The 11566-nt window shown below is 46.6% G+C and overlaps 1 protein-coding gene across 3 annotated transcripts; it reads left to right on the forward strand.

Moving 5' to 3' along the window:
- The first annotated feature begins 456 nt into the window (after positions 1-456).
- Positions 457-9590, forward strand: INS (insulin). Of its 3 annotated transcripts, none has more exons than XM_027674241.1 (4): positions 464-567; positions 1092-1347; positions 6262-6499; positions 9399-9590. In XM_027674241.1, exons 2-4 carry the CDS (start codon positions 1243-1245, stop codon positions 9533-9535), a joined length of 480 nt encoding a protein of 159 aa, XP_027530042.1. In that variant the 5' UTR covers positions 464-567; positions 1092-1242; the 3' UTR covers positions 9536-9590. The 3 variants fall into 3 exon arrangements, with proteins under 3 accessions (XP_027530044.1, XP_027530042.1, XP_027530043.1); XM_027674242.1 differs by having other exon boundaries at positions 1112-1347; XM_027674243.1 differs by lacking the exon at positions 1092-1347 and having other exon boundaries at positions 457-567.
- Positions 9591-11566: the final 1976 nt, after the last annotated feature.

The following is an 11566-nucleotide window of genomic DNA, read 5'->3' on the forward strand; positions in this document are numbered from 1 at the left end:
CGTTGCTCCTTGATGTCCTCCTACAGTATCGCTTGCAGCCCCCAATTTTATCGTTGGGGAAACCGTGGCATATGTCCAGCTGCAGAGATGAGCAGTGGAAAAGAACACAGAAGTATGTGACACAACAATTTATTTTCAACCCATGAGACCTCTTTACAGCAGGGACACATACAGTCTGAGCCAGCCATTCCTTCATTTTTTTGGCCTTCCTCTCCTTGTCTGCTTGCCACCTCAGCTGCTCATAGCACCCAGTTATAGCACCCATCACTTTCTGCTATGCTTGCTGGTCTCTGGTGGCCTGCCTGTGCTTTCCAGCATTGTGACCAAGGACCAGGTCATCCTTTCCTCTCTTCTACCAAAGGCTTTCCAGGGCCAAGCTGTACCTGTGATGTCACCTGCATGGAAGCCACGGCAGTGGCACCATGAGATTTTAGTGCCTACAATTGTGGACACTGGAGAAAACTCCCTGATGGACTCAATGGCCCCTCTCATGGCTGTTTCTTGAGGACTGGGTCAAGATCCTCTCTAGTTGTGCCCATGGACTTGATGACACAAAGGACAGACATGGTATCAGTGCTGAAAATGTGTATTTTTAGATTGGTGCTGATCAGGCTACTTTTCCAGTGCTTCTCCACTCTGTCGAAGTTATTTGTTACTTTTGTTGCTCAGTACTTGTCCTCTAGCAGGGTGTCATCACCTCTTCTAATGTTTCTCCATCTATGCCAAGTATTACTTTTGGGCCATTAATAGCCACAGTTTTCATCTTCTCATCATTGATAAACAAACTAATTTGTTCTGCTGTGTCTGCTAATAGCTGTGTCTAGGAACTATTAACAGCTCTTAGGTGCTATTTCCTTCTTTACCTTCTCAGAAAATGTGTGTCCAGTAATATTTTCGTGGGGTTAAAAAGAGCTTAGCTGTTTTTTCCATCTCTATTTATAACCTTGCATATGCATGTCCAAGGAAAGATTTGGGGAGCTTTACTTTAGAGTTCATTAAATTTGGTCTAGTTTGCTTGGGTGTTTGTGTAGAGGTTTGAGCCTGCAGAGGCCAGGGGGGCTTCAGCAAGGTGCAGCCAAACTCATTCGCAGGTTCTGTGGTCTCTAGTGAGCTGGGATTGCCAAAGATCATCATTTCCCTACCGAGAGGCTTGATGTGCTCAGGAGGGGTAGCCAGAGGGTTTGAGTCACAGCAGGCTGTTCTCAGAGCTACAGCACACCTGGGAATCTCCCTTGTTCTCTGATGAGAGCTACCGGCTCTTTGGAATTGCTCCCTGGAGCATCTTCTACCAACGAGCTGTATCTCCAGAGGTGGGACTGTACTCACAATCCTCTCTGCACTTCACAGGTAACCCAAAGGTGATGAAAACTGATGGGTCAGACCTGGTTGGTTACACTGGGCTTTGGGATACACCCTCTGTTTTATGAATCCATCCTTTTTGCTCTAAGCAGCGGGATAATGTCCCCAGCCTGGAAGAGCCTGGACAGTTGTGAAATCCAGTCTGGCAGAAGCATCTCCCTTGACCCTGGTGGCTGGTGTGGCAATGGGGACAGCTTACATGCCCTGCACCCAGGCATCCACCCAGATTAGTTTATAGAAGCAGCAGAGATTACTTGTATCCCAGTGAGCGTCCCCCTTGTCTGCTTGCACAATGCCCTGTTTGAAGCAAGGGCATCTCTCATTGTGTGACTCCAGATAAGCCAAACCTCACCCTTTGCTATAGCAGCTTCCTCTCCCCCCTGAGGCCGTGTTGGCTGTCTCCACCGCCACATAACTTTGCAGATATCTCAGGATTTGGTTGCAAGTATTCCCAGGATTAATGCAGGATTTGGTTGCAAGTATTCCCAGGATTAATCACCCTCTTTGGCGCCAGGTTCACCTCCCTACCCTTCATCTTGCACCAGTGCCACTGATGGGGTGGTTGCACTCTGCTGCTGCACATGTGCTTGGACACACCGATGGGAGCAGAGCATCTGGAAACCACCTCTCCCCACCATGTCACCAGCTGTGGCTGCATCCTGCATAGGGAGGGGAGCACAGCCTGGAGGACACAACTGCTGTTCCCTTTTCCCTGTGTTGAGTGAAAAGCTGTAGCTAAAATGGCCCGCGTACTTGGATGCATTGTCCCAGCTACACACCCCCACTGGCTACCAGTGGCCATACTGAGATGCCCAGCCCAGGGGCTGGTCACCCCCAAAAGCTGTTCTTGAGAATGCAGATCCCTCAGGGTGACTTGGGGCCACGCTTTGGCAGGCTGATGGCACAGCACAGCTGTGAATTGGGGCTGTTTGCTTCACAACCCACTGAATTCACCCTTCAGGGAAGAGGAGCCATGCAGTCACTGCTGTGTGGCTCTCTGCTAATCTTTTGGGGCAACACATACGCAGGCATGGGAAGAACAGTCCTGGTGGTGGCTGCCGAGCACCAGAGCAACAATGGGGATGTGGGTGGCATTTTGGGGTCCCTGGGTGCTCTCCAAGAACTTGCTTGCCTCCTGACCTTTGCTGTCAGTAAAACTTTCACAAACCTGTAATAGTTAACTATTTCTCCTGTAATGAGCTTGTTTATTTTTTCAGGTTTGAAAATGTGAGACATCTACAGTAGTAAAGATTTTATTGTGCTCTCAACAGACTGTAAAACTTGACTACATGACACTTGGGATTGGCTAAATCTTGTTCCCACTGATGTAACTGCTCGGGGTCGGGGGTATGTGGGGGAAGGAGGTGGCTTCAAGTCACGTCTGGAGGTGGTTTAGCATGAAGGGCAGGAGCAACCCACTCTCACCCAGCTGCTCCCACCCTTCAGCCAAATGAGCCCGATGTGGACCTGAGGATCTGGGGAGGTCGAAGGAGGCATGCATAGCTGAAACAATGGGTGAGTGCTTGGCTCATCGTTGCCTAATCACATGAAAATCATGGGGAAGCCCAGCCTGGAAAGAGTAAGCTGAGATTTTTCAGGAGAAAAAGCTTTTCCATCTAGAAATGGGCTCCCCTCTTGGCCCCCTCTCTCAGTTCACTGCTGACATGGGAGCTTTCTCTCTAAGACAAAACTTTCCACAGTTTATATCCGTTCTATATCCATTTATATCAATGCTAGCATTTTTCTTATTCCAAAGGACCATTTATGGTAAGAAAATACGTTTTCCAATAAATAATCAAAATGATCATATTTTGGAAGAGGAAAAAAATCAAAGTAGGAAACTTTTGCAAAAAAAATTTGGCCTGTGCTGAAGATTGAGCCAGCATGATATCTTTTTTCCCTGCAATAAATCTTCTGGCTTATTTCTGTACCCAAACTACAAGGAGACAAGAGGAATTCCTCAACGCTCGGGTACAGTCAGCCCTTTCCCTGCTGCGGCACGCTGCAGAAATGCCACGAGCTTTTTGAAGCTAACTCCAGGATTTGGTTAGCCAAGAGTAAGAGAAGTAACACATTGATAGCATGGCACTTCCAAAACAAAATAACACAGCTTTTTTTGCTACATCACTGGTGTAAGCCTCAGGAAAAGGGAAGAGTCAAGCAGGGAAGCTGCCTAGAAGGGAGACAAAAGTGGATAGAGGAGCCTCCTTACAAAGTCCCTCTGTCAATAAAATGCGCTCTCAGGTGACCTCAGGTAACATTCAAAAGTGCAAGAAGGAAAACCCTAAATGGCAAATCTCAGCATGTGATTAACCTGGGGAACATCCTGCTCTGGAGCCTTTCCAAAGCAATCACTGGACTGAGGACCATTGGGCTTCACACCGTGTGATGACTGCAGGAAAGTGATCACCAAGGGGATCTGTAGGGCAATTCTTCAAGTTGTCCTCTTTGTGTGAGATGCCAGCTGCAGAGTCCCTCCTCTGGAGAAAGCATGAGTCACACAAGACTTCTGCTCCTGGCTTTGACAGCCTACTTCAAGTGGGGTAAAATGCCAGGTTTTATCCTTTGTAACTGCTAATTCCCCATCTTTTCCCAGTAAAAAGAAGGTCCAAGTGAATTCTCTGAACTTATACCTTGCTGAAACCTGAGCCCCTCTTCATGGATATACCACTAGGTCATTCAAGTACATCCAATATCTTTTTTGAGGGGAAGAGAGATAGTGTTACACATTGTGCAGAAGTGCTATTAACTGTAGTTGGGCATCACAACTTGGATTTATTAGCAGGAGGCTGAAAGACCTACATGGCAGGGGATGTAACTGATAACCTTGTCTTGCATCCATTTGAGCAAACGGGTCCCCTCCCTGAGCACTCATCAGAGATTTAGTGCCTCTCATGAGCCTTTTTGCAATCACAGTCATTTAGCAAACATATGATACTTCACACTCAAAGGGGCATATGGGACTTCCTACCTCCTAGATGTTGATGGATGGAATTGCTTTGGCTACTCAAGAAACGAAAGCTCTGATTCAAGTCTTGAGGCACTGTGCTGATTTCAGTGAACTTCCTTCTGATTTATGCTGTGTATGAAGAATCAGGCTTATTCTAAGTTAAACAAGCAACACAGTTCAAACAAATGAAAATGTCTCCTACTCAGTTGTGCTGAGCACTTGTCTCAAAATTTGGAGCAATGGGAAGTTTGAGGATGATCTCGTCCCCAGTATTTAAAATGTGCCTTCTCAGGAAGAAAGAAAAAAAAAAAAGAAAGCAGAAGAAAGCATCCTTTAAGCAGAAAGAGGTACAAGCTTGGTATTGTGGCAGAAAAATTGAGCACAGAGGTACCCAAAAATTGGATAATGTGAAAAAGAGAGAGAGAGCTAGATCTGTTGCCAAAATCAGACCCATAAAAGCCTGTGGGCCACTCCTGGACCACCGTCTCCTATTAAAAGCAAATCTACCAGCCAGAACGGACTAATTAGATATTTCCTGTTTTTCACTGGGCTTTAACAGAAATATTTCTTGGTGGTAAAGACACCATTTTGGGCACAGCCCCAGAGAGGAGCTAAGATGCTCAGAGCTCTCACCTGCAAATGGCAGAGACTGAGTCTTTGCTCTGCTTAATCCCAAATAGAAATTTGAAGGGGCAGGTGAAGGAGGGAACCTGCCTTTCAGTGGGAGAAGGTGGAAAGGCTCAATTTTTTTCCACATTTACAATTTCGAATGCTCAAACTCTGGCCCTGAGCTGAGCCAAAACGATGATCTAAGGTCTCCTGCAAAATGCAGATGTCATTCCTCCCCCTGCCCAAGCTGTGGACACGTGTTTTTCACTGTAGACTGCATGGCCAATGAGTGGGGCCACCGATAGCCTCAGCTCAATAATGTGTTTTCCTTCTTTTAACACCTGACAGTAGCATGATTTCACCAATAACTTGGACCCATTGCTGCATACTTTCCAAGGTAATATAAATCAAACAGATTAACATGTTTGCTTTTAATTTTACATTTTAGAAACAGATGTTGAGCCACCTCAATACCAACAGTGTCTATTGCCAGCATTAGTGTCATTAGTAATCATTGCAGCTGTAATAGCACCATTATCTCCCGCTAAAAGGGTCACTGATGGCTCAGGACAGAGCTTCGGGAAAGAGAAAACAGGTTGGACTAAATGAGATGGAAACTGCAAACTGTTGCTTCTGTCCTAACATGCATAAAGACCTGTGGATGTTACGCAGAGGGAAATTAATTTGCACAAGTAGCAAAAACTTTGGCTAGAGTGTCATCAAGGAGGTGGGGCTTATAGCTCTTGTGTCACTTGGGCTAACGTAAAGAGTATAAATACGGGAACAAGAGAATGGGGATATTACTACCAATCATCGTCTCCCAGAGCAAACGTCTCTCCACCTCTTGCTGCCACCTCTTTGGGTAAGTCAGGTTGCCTCCCTTTTAGCTTCCATCTGTTTAGCAGAGCTGTTTTCTTAAGTTGATGTAGCTGGCTCGTTGGCCCAAGAAAATGAGGTCTCCTCAGGCCTTTGAGCACATTGTGCTGGTTTTGGGCCATCATAAATTACAGACCCTTCTGATTTGGCAGAGAGGGTTTTTCCTCTGACAGTGTCTGCTGATCTTCCCTCTCCTGGGTATGTATGCTATAGGGCTTGGTGGGATGGTTTTTTAGCCTAATTTGGCCTTTTGAGACAAGACAGCAGGGAGATGAAGAGTGATGTGAACATGTGGATGGAGATGGATTTATGGTTATAACCATTAGTCATTTACTGTGACTTGTAAAGCCTGATGCAGAGAGCTCTCCTTCCCTCTCAAGCTAGTGCATCTTAAGAAGGTACATCTCCTGTTTTAGTCTCATTTCCGTGCCAAAGGATCTTGATTACAACCTAATTTTTCCTCCTAGACCTCCCTGTGTCTCCTCTGGCTCTTAACCTTAGGCCTCACCCTGCTCACCATGGCTCTCTGGATCCGATCGCTGCCTCTTCTGGCCCTTCTCGCTCTTTCCGGACCTGGGACCAGCCATGGGGCTGCCAACCAGCACCTCTGTGGCTCCCACTTGGTGGAGGCTCTCTACCTGGTGTGTGGAGAGAGGGGTTTCTTCTACTACCCCAAAGCCCGACGGGATGTTGAGCAGCCTCTGGGTAAGTCAGGCTGACTGTGAAAGCAATCCTATGCTAAGTGATGTGAAAGGCAACAACTGCCTGTCTTTGACAGTGACACCAGGAATGTCCTTGATGGGGAATGCCAGGAATACCTTTAGCATACCAGCAGCATCACATTGCCAGTGAAAAGCTCTCTTCAAGCTAAAAAGGCAGATGAGAGGGCAGGCAGGGAAAGAGGATTTAAGAGACAAAAGGAATTGTGCCTGATAGCTCAAACTCCTCTATTTCTTTGTGCAGCCATTACACTGGCCTGGGCATATTCATAGAATATAAAGGTGGAAGGAACTCAAGAAGCCTCCATCTGCCCCAAGACAGAATCAGTTGTCCCCACTCTATTCCTTACCCATGCTTGCCTAGTATGTTCATAATAACCTCCAGAGAGGAAGCTTCTTCTGCCTTCTGAAACTGCCTGTTCCCTAGCTTAACTGACCTTCTTCTTGAGTGTTTCTTCCCAATGTCTAACCTGAACATCCCATGCTATAAATCATTTCTTGTCTTCTCAATAGTGGACATGAGGAAGAGTCTACTCCTTTCTTCTTTGTGACTGCTTTTCAAAATATTTAAATACTGTTCTCATGTCTAGTTTTAACCTGTCCTCAGCTACACAACCCTACTACCTTCTTAGGTCATATTTCCTAGATCTCTAACCGTGCAAGTTGTTCTGCATTTGTCCACATCCTTACTGACTGGTGGGGCCTGGAGAAAAACATTGGATCCCAGCTGAGGCTTCGACAGCACCACGTAGAGTGATTAGACTGGAAGAACCATATTTCAAGTTTCACACCTTGTTCCTGTCTACACAGGCACTTTGTCTTTTTCAAAGTAGCACTGCATTTTCCATTGATAGTGACTACTGTCTCCCTGGGATATCCTGGCCCTCCCTTGGGTGGCTTAGCAGTCCTTAAAGGTTTGCTACTACAGTCAAACCCTTGTCCTGAATGTGCAACACAGTCTCGCTGCTTACCTTTAGTGTCTTTCCTGTTGCTTACTGAACCCATTTTTCCATGTTTCTATAATTTCAAATGTAAATTTTAGTACTAATCTTGCCCTTCAAGAGGCATTTTATCATGTCTTTTACTTCATGGTGGTAAAATGCCGGTGGAGCTGCTTTAGTTCCCCCTCCTTAGGATTCCTGAGCCATCGATGAGTGCAAGAGCCAGGAGTCAGGAGAAGACAGCCCTGCCAGCACCCTCAGCAGTGCTGGGTCACTGCCCCTGGTCGAGCACGTGGTGTCTGTATGACAATGCAGGTGGGATGAGGCAGTCCAGAGATCTGCCCTTCAGCATGGTGTTTGTATCTAGATAGGGCCAGGACCTGTAATGGTCCAGCTGTAATGCAAAGGTCGTCTCTCCTGGACATGGGTACCTGTGGCTCCTCAGCTCTGGCTCCTCTATAAACCCAGCAAGCACAATCTTTATTCTGTCTTCCAAGCTACTAATGAAGACTGTGAATAGATGCAGAAGAGACCCCTGCCAAACACATCCATTTCACCCCTCTCATTTCAAGATGGACCATTACTTAACCTCCCCTCACTACAATACCTCTCTCCCATCATTTCTCTTCCCATCACATACTGTTTTCATTGGTATCCAATTCCTTCTTCTGTGTATGTAACCATCCTGTGAAATAGTCTTAGAGGTCTTTGTAAGGTGAAACCAGGTAATGTCATAGCAGAGGGTTTGCCATGATTTGTTTAGAATGCCCAGCTGTGATGTTATTTGCTCTAATTATTTATTTCTGAAGACCACCACAAAGGGGTTGGAAAATTCGTTGGCCAAATTCCCTAAATACTGTACAGAAAATTTGATCAGGCTAAATGGATTGCAAGTATTTGAGGACTTTCTACCTCTTTTTCCAGGACTTTTCCCTGAGCCACCACCTCTTTGTCACACAAACTGGTTGTGTTTACAATCTACTCACAGCTGGCTTGAAGGATGAAGACAAGTAAATTACAAAACATTGACTAGCTATTTCCTCTTCTGCTTAATGTTGGACCAAATCTTCTCTAAATTTCCCTCCTAGCACACTAGCATAATGATTTCATGTTACTCTTGTGCCTTTTTCATTGCATCACGCTTTGGGGGCTTGGGGATTTTGCATCCTGTGCTGTACTTTCATATTGCCCTAGAAACCACATCTCATTCTCGCTTTCCAGGCATTTTCTCTTTGTTGTTAGGGGTTCTTTTCTTCCTGCAGGAAAAAATCACTGATTTATTTGCCATTTTTCGTATTTTCATTGTGCAACTAAAACCTGAACAGATCTCTGCACACGTTTTCAAGTTCTCACCAGTAAATAAGACATTCTGTTGAGTTTTATCTGTATCCAAATACCCTAATTTATCATTGCTTCTAAAAACTTGCCCCCAGCTGTGAACCGGGACACACACAAATGCTTTTGCCATTGGCTTGGGGCTGTATCCAAGCAGCCGACTGGAGCAGGCTGTTCAGGAACAACTGGGACTGGACTGTCCCAGCAATTCTATGGACAATCCTAAGGGGGTCTGCAGTCCCAAACAACTCATCTCTGTAGAGCAGATCATCCCATTTTATCATCTTATTTACTAGCTGCTCACCCCAGGGAGGATGCAGACTTTCTCTTCTTCTCCAAACACCTTCCTCAATAAAGCCCTTGTGTCCCTTTGTCCTTCACTCTGCTGATATCCACTCATCTTGGCACATTCTGAACACCACAGGATTATTTTGGAAGAGGAAACAGAGACCTGAAGGTGCTCCAAGCATCATCAACCTGGGGAAACCTTTGCTATGTCCTTCCTTAAACTTAACAATCTGGTGTCTGCTAAGGGGGGGTCTGCAGGGCTCAGCAGCGAGGCCCGATGCTCTGTGACATCCCACAGCTTCTCTTTTTCTTCCCTGGCAGTGAGCGGTCCTTTGCATGGTGAGGTGGGAGAGCTGCCCTTCCAGCAGGAGGAGTTTGAGAAAGTGAAGCGAGGGATTGTTGAGCAATGCTGCCACAACACATGCTCCCTCTACCAACTGGAAAACTACTGCAACTAGTGGCGAGGCCGGCGGTGGGGAGCTCGCAGGCCACAGGTAGAAACATGCACTTATGCTACTGCACCTTCAAAGCAATTGAATAAATGTTGTGATCTATTGGAAGGACTGTGCTGATTCATGTGTCCATGTCGTGGGGAGGGGGCCACTGGTGTCTCCTTTAGGGCATCAGTGTCCATGCTTGGGTAAGGCAGTTTTATAAGGTCCTGGAGCCAGGCATCACTTCACACTATCCCTCTGCCATACAACCCTGAGATTAGCTCAGGGGGTTAGAGCATGGTGCTAATAACACCATGGTCATGGGTTGGTTCCTGTATGGGCCATTCACTTAAGAGTTGGACTTGATGATCCTTGTGAGGTCATTCCAACTCAGAATATTCTGTGTTTGTGTGAAATGAACTCCATGGGAATGAGGGAGGAGGGATATTACGCAGCATCGGAGTAGGTGCGCTGAGCATCTGGTACCCCCAGTGCTTTGGACAAGGAGGAGAGGGCAGAGAGGTTTGAACAAGACTTTCCTCACTAGGGAAACATTACAGGGGAATATCTGGGACAATGTCATACTGATCATCTTCCTGCAGTTCACAGCGCAAATATAGCCACGCAGCTGGGAGACTTCCTCAGCTACATAATGGAAACAGTACAGATTAAGCAAAGAATTAAGTCACCTATTAACTGTACTTAGAAAAGTCATGGATGACCACCATGGCCAATTCAGAAAATGCGTCCAGTTCCCTGTTCTGCTTGTGGAAGGCCCAGGCAGAGTCCCAGCTGTGGGATGTGCTTATCATTCATAAGTATATGACAAGCCATGTACTGAAAGCAGATTTAATCCAAAAGGAATTTTGAATGAAGTTTTGAGTCTGTTGGCCACATACTGGGCAATATCCCTGCTCCTGTTGCTGCAAACCTTTTTCAAGTATCTGGCCCCACAGTCACCACTTTCTGGGAGGAAAAGCTGCCACAGCAATGCCAGCTAGCTGGAGTGGCACAGAGCGTAGGGAAGGAGTGTGTTCCCTCTGCCGAGGGAGTCCCACGCCAGTCTAGTGAAAGACATGCAGGAGGTCCCTGTGGAATGAGCTCAGCCTGGCAGAGGTGACTGGCAGAGGCAGTGGCCTGGGCTGCACTTTGCTAGTAGCAGATTTTGAAAGCTTGTCTGAGAGGAGGTTGTGGTTTTAACAGCCTCTTTTCCCAAACCAGTTCTGACTGCCTCTGGTGGAACTACACAGATGGAAGCTGCCATCTCATCCCTGCCAGGATGCATTACTCCTGCTCCTATCATGAGCACAAAACTGGCCCAACCACTACACACTGAAAGGCTGGAAGAGCAGCTGAAGGAGCTGCTGAAAAGAAGGTACAGACATAAAAATTGAAATCAGAAAGCACTTGTGATTCCCTGTGGTGACCTTCCATAAAGGTTCCCTTGATGCATCCAAGAGCCCAAGACAGGGGCCTCCTCCTGCAGGTGCCACACCAGTGTTGCTCAGCCAGTCCTGCTCTCCCTGGCCACCCTTCCGTCCCTCTCAATAGCCCTTTCCTCTGGGCCCTGATGAATATTCCCAGCAGCAGAGCTTTCAACTGTGAGAAGCAGCCTCAGGCCAAAATCTTATGGTTATGAAAACATGGCAAGATATTTGCTGTTTCTGAGCTACTTGGTACCCACCAAACCTCACAGTGTATAGCTCCAGTTGTTTCTAAAGGGGACTCCCTAGAAGCAATTCTTCTACCTGTCCTGGTGCCCCATGAGATCAGGACAGGTGTTTCTACAGTAAAAATGGCAGAGCTATTGCTCCTGAGAAGGCCACCAACATATTTAGGCATGCAGCAAAGTTCCAGCAATCCCAACTATCCATCCATCCACCCACCCCAAGGAGATGCTATCCTGATCCCAAACATGTTCTGGAGGGAAGGCATATCCAAGAGATGTGTTCCTAAAAACCAAAGATTTACTGGAGTCACACAGACTTGTCCTCCATCACCTAGGATTGAGATCCTGCACTCAGAGTTAGGGTTCCATGGAAAGCGAGTGGGTAG

The sequence above is a fragment of the Neopelma chrysocephalum genome, unplaced genomic scaffold (assembly GCF_003984885.1).
Source record: "Neopelma chrysocephalum unplaced genomic scaffold, ASM398488v2 Primary Assembly neopelma1_24, whole genome shotgun sequence".
Taxonomy (NCBI): domain Eukaryota; kingdom Metazoa; phylum Chordata; class Aves; order Passeriformes; family Pipridae; genus Neopelma; species Neopelma chrysocephalum.